Source organism: Aulostomus chinensis, chromosome 20, assembly GCF_037954235.1.
Source record: "Aulostomus chinensis isolate RoL2024-O1b breed Wild chromosome 20, RoL_Achi_v1.0, whole genome shotgun sequence".
Lineage (NCBI taxonomy): Eukaryota > Metazoa > Chordata > Actinopteri > Syngnathiformes > Aulostomidae > Aulostomus > Aulostomus chinensis.
The window spans coordinates 23,288,090-23,314,809 of NC_141339.1; the positions used below are offsets into that span (position 1 = coordinate 23,288,090).

General features: G+C 48.7%; 1 protein-coding gene across 6 annotated transcripts; it reads right to left on the bottom strand.

The window, feature by feature from the left end:
• Positions 1 to 1,951: 1,951 nt before the first annotated feature.
• msraa (methionine sulfoxide reductase Aa) lies at positions 1,952 to 25,453 on the bottom strand. 6 transcript variants are annotated; one of them, XR_015110535.1, is made up of 8 exons: positions 25,098 to 25,452; positions 13,268 to 13,336; positions 12,686 to 12,805; positions 12,244 to 12,363; positions 10,167 to 10,271; positions 8,876 to 8,982; positions 2,975 to 3,156; positions 2,362 to 2,506 (listed from the first exon to the last, which is right to left on the bottom strand). XR_015110535.1 is itself a non-coding variant. In XM_086188838.1 (7 exons), exons 1-7 carry the CDS (start codon positions 23,211 to 23,213, stop codon positions 2,337 to 2,339), a joined length of 708 nt encoding a protein of 235 aa, XP_086044964.1. In that variant the 5' UTR covers positions 23,214 to 23,660; the 3' UTR covers positions 1,952 to 2,336. The 6 variants fall into 6 exon arrangements, 3 of the variants coding, with proteins under 3 accessions (XP_086044964.1, XP_086044963.1, XP_086044962.1); XR_015110534.1 differs by having other exon boundaries at positions 2,372 to 2,507; positions 2,860 to 3,156; XM_086188838.1 differs by lacking the exons at positions 2,975 to 3,156; positions 25,098 to 25,452 and adding an exon at positions 23,198 to 23,660 and having other exon boundaries at positions 1,952 to 2,507.
• Between the last annotated feature and the right edge of the window lie 1,267 nt (positions 25,454 to 26,720).

Below are 26,720 nucleotides of genomic sequence, written 5' to 3' on the forward strand. Positions count from 1 at the left end.
TCCTCAGAGTGCCACACGCCAGATCTGATGTCGACCTGATGAAGGTTATGGAGCTCATCAGGTCACACGTTCACACGTCTCGCCATGTCCAAAATGAGCAACTGGAGAAAAGGAAAATAAGCACCTCCTTCAGCTGACTGACTGGCCTTCGCTGATCGTCACAAGGAATTCTGTTGACAATAAAGAACTTGACTTCCTTTCCACTGGAAAAAAGAAATTACTGCTCGTGTTGTTTTTTTAATTTCCCTCTTTGAGTTCGGTTCTGATCAAACTCCTCTTCTGTATGTTGTCAAATGAGACCTCTCCGTCCGCTAGAGGGCGACAGAGTGTTAGACGTCTCCCCCGCGGCTCCACTCAGGTTCTCCTCTTGCTGAAGACGTCGGGGTCAAGAGATGAGGTGTGTTCCTCCGCCATCACACCCCTCAGACTGGACCACAGTGGAGAGGGACTCACCTGTTTGACTTCATCCTGCTTCCTCTGAGCGTGGAGTCGCTGTTGATGTTCTAACACATATTTCTGTCCAACTTGTTCCTCACTTATGTTCTCTGTGTTTGTTTCTTTATTGTTATTTTAACCTGCTTGAAGAAATTCCTCCATATTAGAATCAAATAAGTGTCCAACATAAAGTGTCACCCTGTTACCAAATTCATGTCTAGGAATAAAAGGTTCCTGGGATCTTCCATATTTGAAGAGCAGTCACATGAACGTCTGTACAGACTCTGTGACCATCAGCTCTACCGCAGAAATAGTGGTCAGATGTGGCCCGGGGGGGCGTGGGGGAGTCCAGATCTGGCAGTTTGTCTCCATAGTGTATCAGGTTCAACACAGCCCGGCGCTCTGCCACCTAGAAGGAGGCTGATCTCTTCCTCGCCGTACTGTTTCCTCCTCATCACCACAGCGAGGCCAAACTTTGGAGGGTCTGGCGTCTCACTCTCTCTCTCTCACAATCACACACACATACTCCTGCTGCCCGTGTGTGTTGTTGCATGCCGTTTGATCAAAACACACATTTACTGGTCAAACACACGCATGCAGATCAACAAAAATGGCAGCTGAGTCGCAGGGAAAAGCCTGGCTTCAGCCGAAGATCAGAGCAGGTTTGGTTTTGCAAAGTGAGGTTTCATTTGTTGGTTCTTGCTCTGCGTGTCTTTGCGTCCCCTCCAGGGTTCTACACCATCCAGTATGATGCCAAGAACCTACGACACAGCTTCATCCATGGCTACAGCTTCACCAGCAGGTTTTTTTTACTTTTCTTCCCAAAATTGCAACTTGGGACAGATGATCGGCTGCGTCTCGTCATGAATTCACTCAATTTCTTTCATTTTTGCCCCAATTAAGTGACTAAAAATGCACCCACCTGATCAAACCTACGGTTCGCGTCCTTAAACCCTCACGTTCCAACACTGTCCACTTGTTGGCTTCAGGATTACTTCAATCAAGCAGTATAGAGGCTTTGTAGTGTTCTAAAATGTATCTACTGTATTTTTTAACATTTTAAATTGGTTCTTAAAGGAGAGACGTGGCTCAGAGGTAGAGTGGCCGTCTAGGGTCGCCACTTCTATCCCCACCTCCCCCGGTGACCATGTCCAAGTGTCCTTGAACAAGACACTGAACCCGTAATTGGTCCTGATGGCCCCGCGTCCGACTGGTGACCCGTTCAGGGTGAACCCTGCCTCTCTCCAATGTCAGCTGTGTTAGGCTCCACACCCTCCGTCTTTAACGGGTAGGTGGCACAGAAAACGGATGGAAATTTGTTCTCCATTCACTTCAGCTGTTTGGGTTTTTGAAGTGCTGAGTGGACCCAGGAACTTCCCGTGACCTCCCATCAGCGTGAGGGTGAGCAGGTAACGGCTGAGTCTTCTCTCCTGGGCGACCTCTCCCTTTAATTACCGGCAGGGTTGCTTCCGTTATCGGCAGACGTCTGATCGGTCAGGAGGAATGAGAGCAAAGTTTGAAAGCAGAAGCTTTTAATGTGTTGGATTCCTGACCAGCAAACATCAGCAGCTGCAAAGCACACACTCCTCATCTGCCACTGTGACTGGGATCAGTCACCGGAATAAACCTGAGCATCAAAAAACACCACAAGACACCACTAAAACTCTTGATGTGCGTGTAGTTTGAGGTGACACACACACACAATTCTTCCCAGGTGATTAAAGAGGGGTTGGGATTAAATCTCCACATCTCTGAATCGTTCCCCACAGCTCTCGTCTGCTGAGGCTTAAACATTTAATGCAGCATAAAATATCTAAAACCTTCAGGAGCATCTCAAACCTCAGGCACGCTTTGATCCAGTCCTCAAGAACCAGAGGTGATTCTTGGCTGTGATTGGCTGCCTAGGGCCGGTTCTTGATTCCTATTGGACAGGAGACTCCAGTCCCGCCCAGGCCACAGTAGCCGTTGGGGTTTTTGCTCAGATATTGTTGGTGGTAGTCTTCAGCGTAGTAGAACTGCTTCCCATCACTTACTTCAGTAGTAATTGGACCAAAACCTTCCTCTGTTAGTACCTGAGGAGAAAACACACACACACACGCACACACACACACACACACACACACACAGCAATGATTATGATTATCGTTTTTGGACCCAAACCTGCACTGTTCTTTCACAAGGTGCAAAACAGCGCCCTCTACCATTTGACAGTGAAAACACAGATCACCAGAAGTTTATGTCACCGGCGGGTAAAGGGTAGAATGAAGGGAATCCTGTTACTCCCAGCGTTACTCCACCTACGTGTCGTAGAAGCTGCTTTGTTTGCCATCTCACAAGGTGTTGGCGTAGCCGCAACCATAAACTCGTTAAACTGGGATCTAACACACAGAAACAAAACGGGACCAGGAACCCTTTGACACCCACCTCGTCCAACGTCGGCATCAAACGACAAGAACGCAGACCCGTTAAGTCGTGACCCACACATTCGCACCATCATGCCTGGTTACGAACGACGTGACGAATGAACGAACGTCTTTGTCCTGTGCGGCGTGCGAAACAATCCGAGATAAGTGTTGAGGAATCTGGGGTGTTCTTCTTCTAGTGTGAGGCTCCTTGCGAGGGAACGAGGGATGCAGCCGTTGCTAGCGTCAGGTGGCAAAGGTTTGTGGCCCTTATGGAGCTTCCCCGAGGGACGACCGTGACAGTGCTGAAGGGTGACAGCTGGCGGGAAACAGCAGAAACACTTCAGCAACCTGGTGAGTAGCTGGTTAGCTCATTTATGCTACGCTATGATTCCCAAGTAACGTTAGCACTCAACTGCAGTAGCATTACGTTACACAGCTGCCTATTTTCTCTCTTTGGAGCACAAACCCGCCTGAATGAGTGACAGTATCTTGGCCCTTGGCCCCTACGACCAGAACACCCTCAAAGTCGCCGCCCAGTTTGACCCGGTGTGGTCCGATCCAAGCATTAGCGACGTTAACCTTCCAGCATGTTCTGCCTGGTTATACTCGTTGATGGGTTCATTTGCAGACACGTTACGCCGACAATTTTGCTACATAGCAGTAGGTAAGAAAAAAAAAAGACTCAAACATCAATTTGGAACATTTCATCCAGAGAGACAAAAACAAAGTCAGTCGAGCAGTGGGACCAGCACCACGCGGTAGCACACCAAGAACACGCGCAGCTGCTTCGGAGGACGGCTCACAGTCAGAGATCAGTGTTTGTGGATTACTGAGTTTAGAGCTGGATAAGAAGACGTGGATTATTCCGGATGATGACCTGGAGAGTTTGTAAACAGACATTTTTGGACAGTTTTGCTGTTTTTCGTGATTGATCTCCGTTAGCTTCAAGCTAAAAATAGCTTGCTGCTCTTCTCTGACTCCTGGAATCACCAAGAAGTCACACAAAAGGGGGAAACATCTCTGTGAGTTCAAGACGTCCGACTGCGAATTATTGGAAGGCAATGTACACATTTTGGTTGAAGTGTCACTTTAATGTGCTTCCAGTTTGAGAGGAGTGAACTCCTGAGGGAAACACAAAAAAGTTAGCCGTTTATTTTTAGTCCAGAAACAATCACACTGAAAGCTGTGCTAATTTCACACATTGCTGCCTCTAATAGTTAGCAAGAGGCAATTGTTTGAAAACCATTTCAACTTCATTGACGTCACTTCTCGCAAGTTTACGAAAATGTTGGGACTGAGATGCTTTTACAGCAGAAAAAGAGACAAAAGAATCAAACGTCTGCAAGTTCAGGTTTTAATTGAAAGAGTGTTTGCTCCCTGCTGTTTGATTAATCACTTCCTGACATCACAATTCAATTTGGGGAAGTAGGGTGGAGGTGCAACTCAGTGGTTGGTCACTCTTTTCTGTTGCAGCTGCAATTCATAATTCAGGATGGAAAGAAGGAGTTTGTGTACAACATTCAAAGGGATTTCCATGAGGAAATGCATCCAAAAAAGCATTTAAAAGACGACGACAACTCAACAAAAACGGAGTAAATAAAGGAAGAGAGTGCAGTAAAGTAGAAGTTTAACTCCCCCCCTCGGTTTTGATGATTTAGAGGCGTATTCCATCGATTGCGGAGTGTCTGCTGACACTTTATATTTCAAACCTCAAGTATTTGTAGTTCTTTTGTCTTTGGTATAAAAAAAAAACCCCAAAAACAAAACCCAACCCCCCGCTCAAGACCGATGCTTTTGCCAAGTCTTGACTTCGATTCAGGTTCCTGACAGACACTTTCTCAATTCCCATTAGAAAAAAAATCAACGACATTTTGTAACAAATCTTTAGTTTAAGTTTCAGCTCCTCAGCCTTTCACACTCGTAAAAAAGTTCCACCGTGAAAATAGAAACAATTCACCAAAACATGGTTGAACTGAACTTTTTTTTCTCAAGTCTTGAGCTTGTTTCACCATGTTGGCATTTTACAACCAGGAACTTGGAGTTTTACTCCTTAGATATCAACGTTTGACGATGAATGATGCGTCATCTTCTACCGTCCAGTCTCAGATTTCAATAGCCACCCCCCGCCCCCCCGGCACTGGGGAGAACCGTGGCACTGAGACCTGAACTGCCAGGACAGTAAGTTTAATTTGGCTGTACGGCTCTGTTCTGGGACCACCCTGCATGACAGCTGAAGGCAGGGAGAGCAGCAACGACCCCCCATAGGCTCCAGAGCAGAGAGGAAACAATAGGAGCAGAGGTGACGTTGATGGACTGTCCAGCGCGTCGAGGAGGAGGAGGAGGAGGAGGAGGACTGCAAATGGCTCCTAATGCTGCCTTAAAGCCGTACTTCACCCAAACAGTGCCATCTGGCTCTCAATGGTTCTCTATTGGACAGTGGAGGAACTTCTTTTGCGCAATTTACAATCAACCAGCACCAACCAAAATGTCTGCCTGCCCCATGATGCTGCTGTGGCGGCATCCTCAGGCGCCCTCCCCGCCTTCTTGTCCCGCCGCTGCCTTCGCGTGCCGCCGTAAATGCATAATTCACGGCCATTAATTTGCATGTCAGAGAAGTGGATCGCTCATTTGGAATGCAAATGCCTTGATTGCTCTGGTAAAGCAGAGAAACGTGAACCACACTGATAAGCACCCTGAGACGGAGTGAGAGAGAGAGAGAGAGAGAGAGAGAGAGAAGAGAAAAATGGAAAGAGAGCAGGTGATGTTGGAGGAGGGATTTCATAGATGAGGAGGAAAGAAAAGCAGCTGTTTGTGTTTATGAATGTTCATGACATGTACCCAGAGAGGTGTATCAAGACGGCAAGAGCTGCTGGAACAAAGAGTGCGCATGCACGCACGCACACACACACGCGCGCGCGCACGCACACACACACACACGCGCGCGCGCACACACACACGTTTACCACTTCCACCTGCCAATTTAGACGCAGCGCACAGCCTAATGATGGGTAGGAGGCGAGAGAAGAAAAGGGAGGCTCCTTTCATGCTGCAGACGACCACCACTCGCCTGCGAGGTTATTTTCTGCAGTGCCGTTGTTCCCTACACACACAATAACGCACACAAAATTCCCCCAATCACTCTGGGCATGAACAACACAATCAAGCCAGGCGGCGGATGCTCAACACGCTGACACCAAATGAACCTCCTGGCCTGAACTTTCTCTCCTAGTCTGTCTTTGGTTTCCACTTCTGCGCACATGTGGAGGACACCAGAGTCTCAGGGCCAGAATTCAGTCTGGCAGATGCATCCTGGGAAAATCCTCTGATGTTTAACGTGAACAGGAGAATGGACGCCGGTAGACAGCAGCACACGGACACCGACTGGGAAGACTCCGCCCCAGATTTTTGGGAGCACAAATGTCTAAATATTTTACAGGTGGTGCTGCACAAATGCAAGCAATGAACAACGCATGGCGGCGAGGCAGGGAAGCGTTAATGTAAAGACCACAGGCTCTCAAAGCAGGCGTCCCTTCCTTGTTTAAGCATTTTAGTTTTGCGACTAAAGCGATTTTGGTGAGGACAGATTTAAGACCCAGATGGTTTGGCATGGAGTGTCTCCGCTATAAGCCAACTGCTCACACACACACAGATGGGAGAGGGAGGGGAGGACAATCTGGTGAGGGGAAGAAGGAAAAAAAAGAAGAGACCAAGCAAGATTTTGATAGAGAGATGGTGGATCCATCTATTCTTCTGTCAACGGCACAGAAAACCGCCGTGGACACGGAGGAAGGTGTGTGTTTCAGCTGGAACGCACACGTTACACTGATGTGTACACACAAGCAATATTCCACCCTTGTTGCCATGTTTGCACTTCTGAAGATTCCAACATGACCATGGAAAATTCAGGTTTCACTAACAAACCTGTTTACAAGCAGGAAGTGATGTCAGTGTTGCTCTGTACGTATCTCAGGACGTAGCCTGGTAACAGTCAACACTACGTTTGCAAACAGAAGCGCCAAGTTAGCTAGTTAGCAACCCACGTGCTGACAACGGCAGAAAAGTCCCACCTGTCTGTGGGTGGATCTGAGGATGTGGCTTTCACCTGACGCTATTTTCCACTGGTCCTGCTGCTGCAACCTGTGCTTGGCTCCGCCCACAAAGATCATGACTGTCTCACATCTAAATAAGCGCTTGTTTGTTTTTCCAGTGTTTTGCCGTGACAACAAATTTGTGTTTCCTTGAGCTAAACTCACTTGCACATGTCAGCTACTTGTCCAGCTTCTGTCCACCAAATGTCCTTCCTCAGTGGAGGAACCTGAACAAACCGGATTTGATTAATTGAACCTGACAGCCTCAGACTGAGGAGCCAGGACGCCGCTGCTGATGAAGCTGTACATTAAAGACACATCAAAGCCACTACCTGATTAGAATTGGAAGTGTCTGCTGCTCTCTGTTCCCGACATTGTTTCTGAGACTAACGAGCACTTTGGTGGCTGCACACGAGCAAATAAAGGCATCGCCGCAGCCACGAGGATGCAAACGGCCGCCCTCAACTCCAGAGAACTCCCATCGCGCTGCAGAGGCGGAACTCGCTAATCAGCTGCTCATGTGACCTATGGACCCCGAATAAGTGCCAGCTATTGGTGCTCCTACTTTTACTGCATTTACCTGCCTCCTATAACGTACATGAGTATTTCACAGCAAAAAAAAAAAAAAATCATTTCTGTATTCAATAGCTTTCATGTCATGTGACCTCCAGACCCAAATATTAACCCTAGACCTGACGTACAGGAAGAATGTGTTTTTATTTATGCACGGTTTTATTTAATCTTCATTTCAACTTCCTTGCAAAATCAAAACGCTTCCATCCGACCAAACCGGGGCGGTTATTGTCCGTGTGACTACGTCCCACAAGGGAAAGAAAAAATTAAGTGAAGTGTAAAAAATGGACATAATATAGCTTTAAATTGCCAGTAAAATTACTGAAATGATTACAGGAGTAAGAAAAGAGGGGCGGCTGAAAAACTCCACCCAAATGACTGGTCTAGCGTTTAGACTGGGGCTAGAAGAAACATGGTGTGAGAATGAAAAGAGGGATGAACAAAAGGAAGAATACGAGAGAAAATGAAGCCCGGGCCAGACTAGAATGCAACAGAGTAGAACAGAATAGGACTCCTCATCAGTTTCCATGACAACAAGCACTGTTGGTGGGATGATGGTGCAGAAGTCTCATCAGGAGTGAGCTCAACAGAGAGAAAGAGAGAGAGAGGGAGAGAGAGAGAGAGGGAGAGAGAGAGAGAGAGAGGACTTTGGAGGTAAAAAGGCAAACATTACAAATGTTTGTGATAACACAACATAGCTATAAGTATTTTATTACAGAATTCAATTCAGAAATGGACAGAGATGAAGGAGGGATGAAGGAAGGATGGAGTAGGGATGTTGGAGGGATGGAGGAGAGATGAAGGAGGGATGGAGGAGGAATGAAGGAGGGATGGAGGAGGAATGAAGGAGGGATAGAGGAGAGATGAAGGAGGGATGGAGGAGAGATGAAGGAGGGATGGAGGAGGGATGAAGGAGGGATGGAGGAGGGATGGAGGAGAGATGAAGTAGGGATCGAGGAGAGATGAAGGAGAGATGAAGGAGGGATGAAGGAAGGATGGAGTAGGGATGTTGGAGGGATGGAGGAGAGATGAAGGAGGGATGGAGGAGAGATGAAGGAGGAATGGAGGAGGAATGAAGGAGAGATGGAGGAGGAATGAAGGAGGGATGGAGGAGAGATGAAAAAGAAATGAAGGAGGGATGGAGGAGGGATGAAGGAGGGATAGAGGAGAGATGAAGGAGGGATGGAGGAGAGATGAAGGAGGGATGGAGGAGGGATGAAGGAGGGATGGAGGAGGGATGGAGGAGAGATGAAGGAGAGATGGAGGGATGGAGGAGGGATGGAGGAGGGATAGAGGAGAGATGAAGGAAAGATGAAGGAGGGATGAAGGAGGGATGAAGGAGGGATGGAGGAGGGATGGCAGGTGGTTGTTTACCTTCTGGTATTGATCTTTGGAGGCCAGCGCCTCCTCCAGCTGCTGCTGTGTGGAGGTGTAGATGGCAGAGCGGTACGTCGTCCCAGCGTCGTTCCCCTGACGCATCCCTGAAAACACACACGCACGCACGCACGCACGCACACACACACACACACACACAATCAATATCCAGATTTCTGGCGCTTTCATCCACACTTCTTGGCGACCGTCACATCACAAAACAACAGCTGACAGCGTTTCCGAAAATATGACTCGTCCTTCGGTGACTGGTTGCCGTTTATGACGCATCTTTTTATCACATCAACATCGATCTGTCGCCAGCGACGGCCGCCGAGTTCCAGACGTGGAAGCTGGTCAAAGTACAGCCAGAGATTAGAGAACCCCTGTCCGCTTTGACACTGGTTTGGCGGGTAAATGGACTCTGCTTCCAGGAGCGGCTGACGGGGGAGAAACGGCAGCTCGCCAGAAACGTGTGAGGCTCCCGTCAGCACTCACGTAAAACCTGGGACTGCGTCACCATCGACGTCTGCCGTCTCCTCCTGGCGTCTGGGTTCAGTCTTGTTTTCTGTCCCTATGTGTTTTGAATAACTGGGCAAAGGCCAACAGACCAACAGGGCTGCCGCCATCTTAGTCTGAATAACATCGACAGAAAAGAGGAAGAGGAAGAAGAAGAAGAAATCCTGGAGTCACAAGTTCCAGGGAGCGTTGGCTGCATCTGGTCTCCTGACAGTGAGGAGCTTCACTGGGAGGATGGAGTGGGTGAGACCATCCCGAAAGGTGCCGCGACTGACCAGAGGAGGCGCTAGAGCAGTCACGCACCCTCCTTCTCATTCCCCACCTGCAGGGAATCGTACCGGCGACCCCTGCGTTGGGAGACTGCTACAGTGCTGCTTCCTAGTTTTGTCTATGGAGGTTTTGCCTGCTGCGTGGCAGCCCCAGCGGGCCGCTGAACGCCTCTAGACAGGTGGTGATGCTTCCCACAGGTACGCTCCTGCGGCTGCTCCAACAAATATCTGAGATGAGCGAAAGTGAAATAATTATGATTAATCAGTCAGGCAGCAATTTGGTGCAGCTGCAGTCAAAACACCGGCCCGGCTGAAGGTAATGAAATCCCACTGCCATGATCCCAATGATTATCTTTAATGGTGGTTAATAAAATTGGAAAATTGAGGACAAACAGAACTGAGGAGGGAATCGGAGCTGCCTGTGTTATCAATTAGCACAAATATGACACGACGTGGAAAAACAACAACAACAACTTGTGCTTGCTGGCGCGGGGGGGGGGGGGCACCTTGAGTCGGGTCATGGCTTTCCCAGAAAACCTTGAGCAGGCTGGAGAAGCCGATCTTGTCCGGGTGGAAGACGACTCTCACCACCTCGGTGTGGCCCGTCATACCTGCAGGGGACAGCGGCAGTCAGTCAGGTGGCCCCCCTGTTGCATACCCATGATTCATTGCAACCAAGTGGGAAGTTAGGTGTTGATTTGTCAGTATATCGTTTTTACACGTCACGTTAACTTGCATATGAGCGACGTCATCCGTCTGAGGACGGCAGAGTTCATTCAAATAGAAGAACCGCCACGAGCGGTGGTGGCGCCGAGGACGGAGGTGAAAAATATTTGATTTGAATCGGTGCGGAAGCTGAAACCCCCGGAACAAAGCGGACTTCCAGTTGAAACAGTTTAATCCAACGCTTTCGCTGAGTCTTTACGAACTCTTTCACACTGGTGTTTATACCTGAGTATCCCAAAGTCAGGTCCTGTCCCCAGAAGCCCGTCCTTTACTGAGGAGCAGAACCAAAGGCTCCCGCAGCGGCGCGCCGGCCGAGCAGCTGGCGCTGGTAATGAGCGTGACCCATTACGCTGCACCTCATCTTCTTTCCGTTTCTCATTCTGCCGCCACTCTTATCTCTCACTCTGTCTTATTACTTTTTTAATATCAGGAGGAGTTATGGATTCCTACGGTAGATATTGGCGAAGGGAGACAAAGCGGGGTTCAATATTAAATTAATGCCTCAGTGGGCCAATCTCAGAGGAATAAATTCATCTTGGACACGAGGAGAAATGAAGTGGTGGTCGGCACCAGGAGGGAATATAAAGCAGCAGAGAGACACATGGCGTGTATTTAAGTGTGGAATGATGTCACGGCGGAAGGACAGCTGGGTGCTGCTCCGGATCCTGAAAGGAACCACGACAAAGACTGGGACATCTTCAGCTTCAGCTGATGGAGTTCAATTTGGGAGTCTGGTATCTCAACGCTGCTGTGCGCTGACAACTGCTGGGTTCTGGCTGACTTATTTTGCTGGTCTCCATCTTTGGAGAGTCCAACGGTTCAAAAAGCACACGCTGAAGTAGGGAACTATTGCTGTTTAGCCAGCGGTTGCTATGACGCATTAAATCAGAGGTAAAACCTGCGGAGAACTTTGGATGAAGTGACAGGCTTTTGTGGTCGAGGGATCTTCTCCTGTTCTGACAGGACCGATGTCCTAGCAGCATCCGCCTCTGCAGGAGCCGCCGTGGTTGGTTTGGGCCAATGGTTGCTTCTCGCCGCTGTCACACCTGAACAACTTCACCGGCTTGAGTATCATTGTGTCACACACCGCTGGGCCTGCCCGCCTTGTCTCTGGCGCCGGCTGCTGCTCCAGGACCCCCCACGGTTTGGCTTGGACCCTGAGGTACCCAGCGATTGGGCGAGGCTGCGAGTGGCTGCGCGTATCCAGGCCTGTGTGACATCACTACGCCAGTTTATTGTTTGGTTGATGCATCAATCAACTCAGTAACAAGCCTGCTGATGGAGCGTGAGATACATTCATTCCTGCTAACAATGCAACTTCTTACACATTTATTGGCGGTCGCTGCGTCCACACAAACAGCAGAACACACCAGCTTATCGATGAAGAGGCCGAGTTGGCAGCGCATCGCTGACGAAGCCGTGCAGAGGGTCGTTAGTTTCTTGCTAAACGTCTTGAGGACTAAAACTAAGTTAGAAAGAAGAAGTGACAGGTGGTGATGCAGATCTAATGATGGCTACACTCCGTCCTGGCTGGCTGGATGAATCACTGGGAGGTCTGGACACACACACACACACACACACACACACACACACACACACACACACACATGTACATACATAAACACACACACGCGTACACAAACACACACACGCGTACACAAACAGTGGTCAGGCATCAATAGCAGCCTTATCCGTGCCCTGGTATAATGGGGCCTGAGGGACATGATTCACTCCTCGTTTCTGTGTCTCTCCGTTTCCACAATCTATTGACTCTCAGTGGACAACACAGAGTTCAGTGCACTATGTCAGTGTGTGTGTGTGTGTGTGTGTGTGTGTGTGCGTGTGTGCAAAGTCTACCTGAGCAGACTTCATTGTAGGTGGGGTTTGGTGTGAACCCTCCAGCGTAGCCCACTTGAGTGGAATAAACCCCTTTCTGTCTCCAAAACTTCCTCTCTGCGCCCCAGAAGCAGCCCATCCCTTTGAGAGATCACACACACACACACACACACACACACACACACACACACACACACACACACACACACACACATGTACATACATAAACACACACACGCGTACACAAACACACACACGCGTACACAAACAGTGGTCAGGCATCAATAGCAGCCTTATCCGTGCCCTGGTATAATGGGGCCTGAGGGACATGATTCACTCCTCGTTTCTGTGTCTCTCCGTTTCCACAATCTATTGACTCTCAGTGGACAACACAGAGTTCAGTGCACTATGTCAGTGTGTGTGTGTGTGTGTGTGTGTGTGTGTGCGTGTGTGCAAAGTCTACCTGAGCAGACTTCATTGTAGGTGGGGTTTGGTGTGAACCCTCCAGCGTAGCCCACTTGAGTGGAATAAACCCCTTTCTGTCTCCAAAACTTCCTCTCTGCGCCCCAGAAGCAGCCCATCCCTTTGAGAGATCACACACACACACACACACACACACACACACACACACACACACACACACACACACACACACACACACACACACACACACCAACTGTGAAGAAGCACAAATGTGTGTCCTGAAAACCAAATCTAGCCTGACCCTCCAGCGTGTCGTGTCTTTCTGGTTAAACTCCTTGTTAGCAGGTGGAAAGACGCAGCTGATGAATCCACGAGATGGGAGGAAGCATGTGGTCAGAGGGGGCGGAGCAATGGACAGGACAGCTCGGTGGGGCGACAAAAAAAAAAAAGAACCAAAAAAAGGTTGTACAAAAGAGGGAGAGCCACCAGGAGAGAATCCATCCTCAGGACTCAGAATCATAGTTGAATAAAACTGCGTCAGAACTCATCGAGTTTCTCACCCAACTTTGACGAATCAAACTTCCTTCATTTCCTTGCGTGTTGTGAGGCAGGAAACACTCACCGAACATGGCCGTCTCTGTACCCTCAGGAAACGGCGGGACGGTCCTGTTGCCGTTCACATCGTGTTTGACTGCGTGACACAGAGGGAGAGAAGTCATGAGCAACAAACGCAGAAATAAGGCGGCATGAAAAACGCCCATCAGACACCTCGCCTGAGCCGCCGCAACATCGCTTCTATCTGCTTCCATGTGTTCCAAAGGTCAAATTTGGTAAATAATCATCAGTATGTGTTTACAGCTTCAACACTACCCAACACACAAGCACGGGAAGACAGGAGGAGGTTTATTCAACGAAGGCATTTGATATAGAAGCCGTCGTCAGGGCAGCGTCACGTGACACGCTGGGTGCTGTGGCTAAACCGCCTTTGGTGTGATTGCTCCACGAAATGACACAAACACTACATTTACAGGAAAGGCACTCGCATAGAACACACACACACACACACACACACACACACACACACACACACACACACACAGTGACCCACTTAAAAACTGTGTTGAGCAGCTCTGAATAATTTCATAGCAGCTGCACTCACTCCAATCAGCAGAGAGCCAGAGGTGCACAAGGACCCATCTGAGGCCACCCAGCCACCTGGCTGAGCTAACACGCATTAGCATTAGCATGCCAGGGGCTGTGATTGTGTGTGTGTGTGTGTGTGTGTGTGTGTGTGTGTCTACAGGTGGCTTGTTGTAAGGGAGGAAGGCAGATTAAGATAAATGGGAGAAGGAGAATGAACTCAACATCTGGAGCTGCCCTCCTTATACCCTCCCCAAGCTTTACACACACACACACACACACACACACACACACACACACACACAGTCTTCATGCATGAAAGCCTAATTTTTGTTGGAGGGTAAAATGCCTTCAGACAAAAGCAGCCAGATGGATACAGCAGGCCAATCAACACACACACACACACACACACACTCTCTCACACACACACACACACACACACACACAGCCATCAAAAAGAATGTTTGCACTCTGAGCAGGTCGAAATCCCAAAACAGCGGCGATGGGAGGAGCTACTTCTGCAGGTGACCCTCAACAATAACAACAACAATACTTATAATAATAACAACAATAAAAACAACAATACTTATAATAATAACAACAATAACAACAACAATACTTATAATAATAACAACAATAAAAACAACAATACTTATAATAATAACAACAATAAAAACAACAATACTTATAATAATAACAACAATAAAAACAACAATACTTATAATAATAACAACAATAAAAACAACAATACTTATAATAATAACAACAACAACAATACTTATAATAATAACAACAATAAAAACAACAATACTTATAATAATAATAACAATAACAACAACAATACTTATAATAATAACAACAATAAAAACAACAATACTTATAATAATAACAACAATAAAAACAACAATAATGGTAATGAGAGCCCAATTGGCAGTAAATTGACCTCAGCAGACCTCAGTCGATCACGTATGTGTTGTCTCTGCGTGACACATATGTGCTGAGGTCAACGACCCCTGTGACCACACCTCTCCGGCGCTGCTTCTGATTGGGCCTCGTCTGTAATCTGGCCCTTGATCTTCAGATTATTGTCACATATAATGGACTCACTTTCCCGCGCTCCAAGGTGATGTCATCAAATCTATTTCAAATCTAATTATTTCGTCAAGTTGCTCTCGTGCAGCGTTCACGGATGTCCGTCCGTCTGTCCCACGGACGCCTGCGGAAGGAATTTCTTCAAATTTAGCACAGACAGACACTGGGACTCCAGGATGAAGTGGAACGATTTTAGGGGTCAAAGGTCACGGTGAAAGGTATTACATCGCAGAGGCATACAGGCGCAATGCAGTACTTCTGCTTTGATTTTTTTTTTTTAATCCGTCAATTTATCAATATTGGCACCAATAATCCAGCGTCAGTCGGACCAGAGATGAAGAGCGAACCTGCATCAGCACAAATGTACGAAACGCCACCTCCTCCTCCTCCCACATTATCCTGTGTGTGCTGGTAATGGCTGCCTTCAGGGACCAGCAAAGGCATGTTCATTACTAGCCACACACACACACACACACACACACACACACACACACACACACACACACATAAACAATTTAAATGTAAATGTCAGCGGGGAAAGACAATAAATCCAGACAGAATACTAATGAGTCTACCGGCTAAGTGCCCGTGTGTGTACAAGCATGGAGACGCGGAGAGCAACTAAAGAAGAAAAAACAAAGAAGATGGAGATCAGCGCCGTCACGTTTCACACAGTCGCTTTGTCTCGGATAAAAGCATCGGCGCGCACACACACAGAGCACAGACACACACTTACAGTTACTCCAGGGGGCAGTCGAAGAAGAGACAGCGTTTTTATCCACCTTTAAATTCACACCAATTTCAAGAGGCAGCTTCCATCTCGTCTGCTGACTGAGGAAAAAAAGGTGCATCACCTGACAAGACGCCATGTTTGCTTTGACTGCATTTACGGTTTGCAGCAGGTTGAGCTACAATAGTCAGCCGGCCTGTGAGGTGCTGGGGTCCGTCGGGGTTGAGTGTCGACCCGAGGACAATTAAAGGCGTGGACAGGAGGGGCCGAGGTTCAAGGCCCCCCAGGGGAATGGCGTTGAGGTTCCAGTGCCGCCGATACGACGAGTCTTTACAGTAAAGTTTGGATTTGTCTGCCAGACGTGACCTCAGAGGGTTAGATGTCGTCTAAACTGTGCAGCTGATCTTGAGCTGACCATCAATCACTACACAATGACACGTCATCTGATTCCTGCGCAATGAGGCCAGTCGATATGCAGCGTCAGCGGCGTGAACACCATCTGGTTGACACGGCGATGTATGCTGGTCATCCTCGGACACGCCTGCACTGGACTGGATTCTCAAGTTCAGCCTTTAAGAAATGGTTCTCAGGAGGACTGAGGATCAAACCAGCGACCGTTAAGCCGCCCGTGATCCTCGCCATAGCAATAAGACAAAAACGACACGAAGCAGGAAGTGAGCGCTTGAAGTAGCGGCTTTCACGACAGAAGAATGTCAACGCAATCGTGACGATTTCTTCGAGATGACGATCCTCCGCGTCTGACACAGTCAGGTGTGTCCTGACCACGACCGTCTCTCACAGAGCAGCTGAGTCCGTCATTCTCACGTTCAAAAACGTGGTCACGTCGTCAACTTTTGTCTCAGACAGCCTGACATCACTTCCACACCCAAACAGCCACTGATGCCGACTCACCTGAAAGGTAAGTTGTGGTCAAACCCCTCAAGTGGCCTTTGTGGTTGTCACGTTAGCGACATTAGCATGTTTATGCCAGGCCAACCTGGCAGTCCTGCCCATCCTCCATCCAATGACTGGTTCTTCTTGTCCTACATGCATGTTGGGAACCCTGGAACACGTCCACAGGTGCTGAGAGCTACCGGGTCTACCAGCTCGGGGGATTTTGCCCCTTCGCCATTTTAACGCATTAAAACTTCGACTGAAAACCCAGTAAAACTCCAACTTTGTATTTCAAACACAGTTTAGTCTTTGATTTGTCCAGAGCAGCAGCAAGTAAATAAAGTATAAAGTGGAATAAAACACAGACTATGAAGCCAAGACTGGGGATAAATAATTTCCCAAACACAACATAAAAAAAGACAGAAAATGAATTCTCTTTCAAAAACATTCATTAATATTCTACGTTTATCTCTTTGTGGACACACACAAACACACACACATGCAGAGACATTTTCTGGAGACTAAATTATTCTACGCGGCGCTCCTTTGAAAAGCCTGTTCTCTTGGTCGGCGTTATCTCACGGGAACGATAACAACGCTTCTTGTTGATTAATTGAATTCATATTCTTGTGCGAGGTCGAATGTAAGTGTGTGTGTGTGTGTGTGTGTGTGTGTGAAAGAGATGCTCATGGGTATATTGTATTTCCTCGGCATGTTTTAAACTCGCAACTTGCGTCCTAAGAAACTCTCTAAACGCTCTCGTTCCTCGCGCTGACCGTTCCTCGAAAATTACCACATCACTCCGGCGTGATAAAAGCTGCCATTCAAATCCAGGAAAAAAAACACAAAACCATTGTGGAGTTTTGTGTCCACAAGCAGGATTTTGTTTGTCTCAACTGTTTGTTCACACTGGGAGCAAATGTTCTTTCACGTGCAGGCAAAGAGGAGCCACTTCTCATCGAACAGCGAGCCTCTTGATTTCCTGGGTGTTTTTCTACCTGAGGTCCACTTTGATTTGTAGGCCGAGCGAAAGGACGAAGGGCCGTCTGAAAGCTGAAGGGCTTGAAGGATAATTCCAGTGTTTTTCCGGCTGGGGTCCAGTTCACACATTTAGGTCTAAATAACTGATAAGGACCACAGTTACTACAGATTTTCCCAGAACTGAGCAAAAGGATCACAACCACAAATGCCTGCCGTGCAACTGAGACCTGCTCAGATCTGCACGCTCAGCATCACAATCAGCCATGAAAGCAATAACGATGGAAGAGGGGGCAGGTTTACATTCAACTGCAACCCATTTTCATGAAGCCAGAGCTAGCAAGCTAAAGCTAGCAGCAAGGCAAGCTAAAGCTAGCAGCAAGGCAAGCTGAAGCTGGCAGCAAGGCAAGCTGAAGCTAGCAGCAAGGCAAGCTGAAGCTGGCAGCAAGGCAAGCTGAAGCTGGCAGCAAGGCAAGCTGAAGCTGGCAGCAAGGCAAGCTGAAGCTGGCAGCAAGGCAAGCTGAAGCTGGCAGCAAGGCAAGCTGAAGCTGGCAGCAAGGCAAGCTAAAGCTAGCAGCAAGGCAAGCTGAAGCTAGCAGCAAGGCAAGCTGAAGCTGGCAGCAAGGCAAGCTAAAGCTGGCAGCAAGGCAAGCTGAAGCTGGCAGCAAGGCAAGCTGAAGCTGGCAGCAAGGCAAGCTGAAGCTAGCAGCAAGGCAAGCTGAAGCTAGCAGCAAGGCAAGCTGAAGCTGGCAGGGCATTCGGGGTCTATGAGGACGACCTCCAGCATCTCTCAAGACGTCCGAGCTGGTGGTGAACTTGGGGATGATTTGGTGGCGTGGGGCTGACTGCAGCTAGCGCACCTGACCGGGCGCCGCGCTAGCTGGGGCTCACCGGCTGTCTCCACCGAGGTCATTGTTGCAGATGGTCTGCAGCCGAGGAGAGCTACACGTGGGCGGATCAAGTTTTGGTGTGGCGCTGGCTGGCAGCAGCCGCTCCAACAGCTTAGGTCAGCAAATCATAGGTTTATTTAGATTTGAGAAAAGGAGACGGCGCTCGCTGCTCTTGCTCCGCTTCAGTCGGGTCTTTCTTGAAATACTCTCGACTCCCAGGTTGAAAAAGACCACTCGGTGAGGGTATTTGGGGGGCAGTGTGACGGTGAAAAGATCTCCATATTTGAGAACATAACTGTGTTTACACACTCAGAGTCTGAGGACGTGAACTCCTCTTAGAGACAAAAAGAAATAAATCATTTAATTTTAGAGTGGAGACTTGTTTTTAGGTTGTGCGCACCCTCCCAGTCTCCTCCCAGGCTCCCGAAGTCCTGCCACAATAATGAGTCCGATCACACAGCAGTCCTAAATCCATGATGACATCTGTGGTGCGCGCACACACACACACACACACACACACACACACACACACACACACGAGCGCATTAGTGCTGCTCTATTTCAGTTCAGGCCTACTTGTGTGTGAAGGCAGGCAGAGCTGCTCCAGGATCAGCCAATCGCCACTCGGTACGCTCTGTTTTATCTTCACATCCTCCGTCACTTTTTAATTTTCTGGCATGAAACCACAGAAACCCAACAATTTGATCTGATGAGGATCCAAAACCGTCGCCCGGGTTTTTGCACGACTGAACTGCACACACAAGACTGACATCAGCCCCTCGATGGTGGGAAAGGTGATGTTCAGGCAGCCTCACAACATCCCTGCTGGACAAACTCTAAAAAACAAACACAAAAAAAAACCCCAACATTTTCTGTCACCAGACAGCTGATAGCGAACAAAATGCTGAGTCAGACTCCTGCCTCATCAGCCCCTGCTGCCACTTCATCATCCTTCATTTGTCCGAGTCAGCCGAGGAGACCATCCAGCTTGAACTCTTCCTCTCCGTGGTTGTCGCTGGTGTTTGTGGGTCACGGCAGGGAGAACCCAGCCTTTACACAGTCGACGTCTTGGCCAGCACGAGGCCTCCAGGGATTTATTTCATTATCAGCTAATGTGTTAGCTTTTTTAATTAATCAAGGAACTATTTAGTCTTGGAAATGTCAGGAAGAATTGATCAGCGCTGACCTTAATTTCCCGCAGTGACACCACGAAGGTGCTAGAATGCTAATGTTTGGCATTTTGCTTGAATAATTTAAAAAAAAACGATTAACAAATGTTCATTTATTTTCCGTCCATCAACATATTAAATAATTATTTTGGTACTTAATTCTGGTGACGGATCTCTGAACTCCTGCTGGCTGGTGAGTATCGGCTCGTGCGGTGTTTCCATCGCCTACATTTCTCCTTCTTCCTGCTAGCAACGTCAGCCAGGCCTCACAGCAGGACCCTGGGCTGGAGAGGAGCTCTAGACTAGCCTGAAGGTCCCCCCCCCCCCAGCTCCAGACCTGACAGTGATAAATGAAGCACTGCAGCTAATGTCTAGTGAAAGGAGATTGGAGTGTACACACACGCACACACACACACACACACACACACACACAATTGCCTCAACTGCACTGCAATTAAATCTACAAAGTAACCTCCCCCACCTCCTCCTCTCTCTGTCTGATTGCTTGGTTTCTTCATCTTCCTTCTGCTCCCCCTTTCTTACCGTCCTCCCTCCTCCCCCCGTATCCCTCCCTCCATTTGTGTCTCTCTGCCGTTGTATCTCTCTCTCCGCTGCTATCTGAGCCTCTCAATCACCGGCTCTGATTGCCATCGTCGTTTTTATGACTGCCCATCATTACAACTTTCCGCATTAGCCTCATTGTTCTGCCGCCGGCTGCCTCCCCTGCTTGTCTTCAAACACACACAACCCCCGAGGAAGCCGGGCGGGACGCACACGTACACTTGCTTTGCTTCACATCACTTCATCAGCGCATTTCCAAAACAGACCCAAAAAGGCATCGCGGGGCGGAACAGGAAGAGGGTTCTGTGTTCTGGACGAGTTTTTTTCTTCTTCTACCGTCTTTCTTTCGGGTCCCTTTGTTCCTTTTCCTCCCCGGCTGTACGTTGTTCCATTATCCGGAATCTAAACCTTTGTAACAGATGATTGACAAGTGCGCGTGGAGTGGTGGGGGGGCTAAGGTGTCCCCACAGGGCATATGTGTGCGAATGTGTGTGTGGCTGTGAGAAGGTTCAGTGTTGGGGGGGTTTTACGTTCGAGGTGACAGTTTCGGGATGGGGGTCGGACATTAAAGCATCAATAATCAATACGTCTTTCTAATAACAAAGTGTCAGTGACGGCGTGTAAAGTGAGACGTGCCGCTCGCAGCAGAGAGAACCCTCCGAGTCTGGTTTTTGTCAATGACTGTCCTCACAAGAGTAGACGTACAAATGTGTGTGAGCTCCCCGCAGGATTTAAGTCGATCAATAACCCAGAGCCATTAGGAGCGAGACAGTGTGTGGTGGGGGGGGGGCAGGAAACAGTACTTAATGCACTTCGCACTTAAAAGACTGAATGGACCCTTTCAGACATGAAATCTGTAAACCTGCAGGCTGGTCCTCCATGTTAGAGTCGCGCTGGTGCTCACATGGACGCGTCTCAGCTCAAGAAAATGTCCCTCGTGAGAGAGAGAGAGAGAAACACTCGTGTTCCCCCGTTTACTTCCCCAGAAACACGCCGCCCTCATACAGGACACGTTGATGTGCAGTTGGTCTCTGACAGGATCCGGGTCAGGATCTTCTCTTCATCATCCATCTGTTTAAAACCAGCACACGCCTGCATCTCATGATCTGTAGCGGTTTCTCAGTGTCCAACAGTCCAGCGGCTCCGATCCACTGGCTACGGGTCCAGCGCTCTGCCACTGAGACCCAAGTCCAAACAGAACCCTGCAGCTCCACTGCGGCTGCGAGGGGAGTCGACATTCTCCCCCCGGCTGACCTCCTGTCAGCGGCGTCCCTGGAGCTGGACTCAAGTCAAGTATTCTGCCCCCTGTAGGTTCCTGGTATTTGGACCACATTTGAGGGCTCGCCGTCCTTCATATCGGACCTGGATCGGTCGCAACCCGCTGCAAACATGCAAATCTGATAGCGTTCATTGTGCTAAGCTAGCTGGCGGAGGTTTGAGCTCCCTGATGCAGCACAGAGGAGACAAAGGTCTCCGTCTTCTTCCCTCCTTCTAGGACAATGGACAACAAGACATTTGTCTCCGCCGTTCAGCCTCAGCGTCCCTGATCTCATCTACCTCCATGCCTAAGACGATCAAACTGCGGTTTACACCGTACGCTCCACAATCCCCCGGGCCATCGGGGGGGCTGACACCATATTAACATGGAGTGCAGCGCGCCAACACCTCTTCACCTCCCTCCGTCTGCCTCCTCAAACGTCTCCTTCATTTGTTATGTCTCTCACACTCTCCTCTTAACGGCTTTCATTCCGCCCGTCAAGGTTATCAGACCATTGTGTAAACAACAAAGAGCTCTGCTGATGGGCTGGCACGCTCAAACACCTTCGTTCATTTATTGGAATCCCTCTGTGTTGTCGTGGTAACGGCTGTGACTAAGGTAGATGGATGGAGCCTGAACCTGACGGGAGGATCTGATGGGGAGGGGGACGCAGGTTCGCCTAGATTCACCTACCGGGGACACACAGACACCCGGTGTTCCACACAGAGACGAATATTTATAAAGAAGCAGAGAGACAGGATGTATTTACCACAGAAGAAGAAGGCCAGTGGCGAGGCAGCCTTTCACTGAGGGTCTGATCAGGCCTGCAGCAACCGCAGAAACTCAGTCTCAACTTTGAAGCCCAAATCCAAGACACGCTGAGACAGTTCTCAGCTTGTCACCGGCTATGCTCACGTATATCAAGGCAAGTGAGGCTGGGACGCTACCATGGAAACAGCGTTTTCCATCACCGTGAACATAAAGCAGGTCATACGGGGACGAAGGCACGTGGACTCCTCCTTTGACGTCTGCAGTACTTTTGCGGCCTGCACGCCAGTCAGACTGCTTTACGGCGCCGGTTCAGCCTCCGGCGAGTGTTTACGAACTCGCCTCCACATTGCCGGACACAGATGGTGCAGCAGGAGTGAGTCTCTGCACCGCATCCACACCAGTGCACCCCCGGGATCACGACCAGGCCTGGGGGGTGCATGTGCAGCTTCAGGTGGGCAGAAAAGGTCCACGTATGTTCCCAGGGGTACAAAAGCTGGAAAGTACTGCCCCGGTCACAAGCTACCGCACCCTTAAAGGCACAAATACGTACTTTACCTTCTGAGTTCAGGTTTCTGCGTAATTCACACGACAGCCACGGTTACTGGTTGAATTCCAGAAGACGCCGCCAGTGCTGGGCGCCGCGTGGGCGTGACTTCAGTCACTCACTGATCTGTAGCATGTAAACAAGAGTGTGAACTGAACATCGTTCCGTGAGAGACGACTCATAAAACGCCAGTGAGATGTCGTCTAGTTCAGAATCAGACGTAGAAACACAGACGTTGATGACCTCTGACGCGAGATCACTCAAGTTCACCCTCAGTCGAGCGCAGACGGGAGAGAAACCCCAGCGTCCTGAGAAGTCTGGCCCGGGTTGACCTGCTCTGGCAGCGCCGGATCCGACCCAAAAAAAGAGAAAAAACCCCAAACATTCCCCCTGATTATTGACCCTGCTGGACTTGTCCTCACTGAAACTCATATACCCATAATTCCACTGGCATGACACTAGTTTATGTTTTCAGACATAACTCAGTCAAACGAGGCTGAACCCACCACGCATCCCTTCACAAACCTCTTGTCTGGCACATGCAGGCCTTCCCCTGCTGGCTCCTGGACTCTGAAGTCAGGCGGCTGCCTTTGTCCGGTTCAGAGATTTGGCTCAGCCGAAAAACAAAAAACAAAACGGTGGTCTTGTTATTATTTAGTCTCAGGACCCCGGCCGGTCCAATGATGCGGGATGTCACTGTCAAAAGAAAAATCTTGGTTTTGATATCTGGTCTCCGTGGTCCTTTTAGGAACAAAGTTTGAGGCGTTCAAAAGTACTTTTTTCTCGTTTGTGTTTTCGGCTCAGAAGCGGCGCTTGTTCCCGTCCGCCGCCACCAGCACCGCGCCTGGACATTTCCTGATGTCTCTGGCGCTGCAGCCCCGAGCCAGACAGACAAAGGAGGGGAAGCCGAGCCAAGTGTCTCCACCGCAGGCATGGCTTCTCCTTCCCTCGCTGCTCCCTCACTCCTCCTTCATCCCTCCTGGTCGTGGCAGCGTTCCCGAGGAGCTCTGGCGATACTCCAGCCCGTCTCCCACTCCATCTGAACCCTTCCATCCATCCACCCCGATCGTCCTTTCCCGTGGACCCCCGCCCTCCTAATCCCTCCACTCCCACAGCCTCCTTCGCCTGCCCAATCCCTCCAGTCCAACCAGCACAAAATATTTACCAGTAAATCAATGGCATTAAATTTGGAGAAAACCACTCCAACCAGATTAATTGATTCGCCTTCTTTTCCTGTCGCTCTCGTCTCTTACACACACACACAATCGCCCGACCACAGACTCCTCGCCATCTTCACCACACCTCTACACTTATTTTACTCATTTTTCACTTTGCAGAGCTAAAGGGCAGAGAGAGAGAGTGTGTGTGTGTGTGTGTGTGTCTCGGGTCTTTTGTTCACTGCCAGTGTGAATCTATTCATCATGTGCCAACACTCAGCACCCTCACTTGTAGTGAAGAGGGGGCACGTTGGTGCCAACTGGCCTGACTGCCAACTTAACGCTGCTGTCGGTCCATTTATACACATGGAGCTCATACACACACGCACACACGCACACACACACACTTTTAAATAAACTATTCTTTACAATTAAAAGGATAAACATACAGCATCTGTTTGAAGTGCAAGCTCAGGATTTTATCGTGATATTTCACCTCCGCCTGTCGTGAGCTCACTAACTCACCAGTAGAGGAGTTTCGGGCTCAAGTTTTTTTCCTCCTCTGTGTTTCTTCCTTGTGACAGCGGAGCGCGGTAAGAGCCAGCCACGTGTACTTAGCTTGAAGCTAATGACGACGCCTACGCACCAGCTACCAACGACAGCAAACGCTGAGGTTCGGCTGGATGAAGAAGAGGCGGTGGACAGATTCTGGCGAATTCCCTCTGATGAGAGTCTGAAGAATTCCAGAATTGATCTAAAACTGGATCTGATGATGTCACATCACCCCTGGCGGAGGCGCTTGCCCTCCTCCTCCTCTGAAGTTCATTTTGTTTTAGTTTCCTTTCTGCAGCAGCTCTCTTCAGCAGTCATGCTTTTACTTCTTCAGCTTTATTTCTCTGGCTTGCCATGAACAAGGGAGACACACACACACACACACACACACACACACACACACACACAGACGCGCTCTCTTCTGTTGTCTAGTTCTGTTTGGTACTGTTTGTATGCGGAGGCTGAAATGAAGCGACGCATGCGCAGACGCAGCCCTCTGGGGCGCAGCAGCAGGTGCTAAAGTCAGTATTTGCAGCAACTTAATAAAGTGAAAAACACGTCTCGTGTCTGTGGTGGCAGTACCGCGGTACCGCGCACGCCAGCCGGACACCAGCAGAACTCCAGCTCGACGTCTGAGCGGCTTGTTACCCCTGTGTTCAAGTTACGCTTATCGTCTAGAAGCTAACATGCTAAGCTAGCCCCAGAACCACACTTACTGGAGATTTTGATACTGTCAGTCCGGCCAGGAAGTGCCTCCTCCGGGGTTGGCATCTGAGCTTTAGAAGCCATGTCTCCCATCCTGTAGGTGAAAAAATGACGGCAAATCAGGCGCAGCCTGAAGGAGGGAACCATCGATCTTCCCGCGAGTGTCCTCCACACCGACGGCTAGCTTCGTTAGCTTAGCCTCTCAACAGAACAGAACTAATGCAAAACTGAAGCTTGTGTAACGTCATAGCGTTACACAACCGAGCTAAACAGCGAACCACACTCGAAGCTGGACGCCAAACATTAGACTGAGCAAATCTGGCCTTTGTCGATTTCAATGACCGCAGAAGTGAAACTAAAAGTAAAAGTGTTATTGTACTGAATCATCGACTTCCTTACTTTGAAACTGTTGAACTGACAGCTTATGTACGCCGAATTAACCACAAAACTCTGTATTTCTTCGGAGTTATTTTGTGGACGTTATTATCACGCATCACTTCACTAATAATGAAAACAATCCAAAATTGCTACATTTTTCATGGGAGTTCAACTCCATGAACAAGTTTATCAGCTGAAATACAAGAAATGTTTCACTCTTTTTTCCCTCTGTAGCATGAAATCACACTCACACAGACGGGATTTTATACATAAATAAAATAAGAAATAAGAAAGAAATTGAAAGTTTCCAAATTGTGACGAGCAGTTGTGTTTGGTAAGAAATTGAAGAGGAGGAGACGTCTTTTTCAAGGCCGTCGTGTCAAAACATCATCGAGTTTCTTCAGTTTCCTTCTGGTTTTTTGCGGTGATGCCAGTTACCGACATCTCAAACAGGATATCAGTTCATGAAAGACGTGACACACAAACTCATCAGCGGAGGAGCTTTCTCTGTTGGTGCTCATGAGCAGATCAGCTCCCAGTAACCTGCTGGTTCCCAGGACGATGGCCGGGTGGGTTGGACCATGAGCCCACGAGAAACGCTGCTGATGTTGTAGAAATATTTTCTGTAGCATTTGATTGTCCTTCAACATGGGAGAGAGACGACTTTGCAGTGCTTTTTAAATTCCACCACAGAAGAAGACTTTTAATTTCCTGAACCTAAAGCGCTCCTGGAACCTCATGACCGTGATTCTCTTCAGCTGCTGGCTTCCTAAAAACCTCGTCCCTCTAAAGTCTCTGCCGGCGGCGGAATTACAGGCTCGTTTATCATTAATTATTTACAAGAAAACCAAAGTTAAAGCCTCAAGTTAATGTGCTGATGAGTTAAATATGAGGTTTTTTTTAACTGAATTTCCACATCTTGATAACAAAGCTGTATTTTGCTGAATTATTGGATATAATTTGGTTTTGAGTGCACAATATTATATATGTAAATATACACGTTTAGATCTTCCCCCTTATAAAATTAATTAAAACAGAAAAAGCTTGCATCCACTCTGACTTTTCTCTGCTTCATCCATCAACATTTCAGCTGAACTGGGATGTTGGTCAGGACTGGAGGAGTGCGGCGTGGTCTCCTGGGGCTCCGACTCACCGCCTTGTTTTTAGAGACTTCATCTCCGTCTCCTCGTGCTGGACCTTCAGCCAAAAAACTCTCCACGCAAGGATGCGTGTCACCATCGATATGAATAAACCTG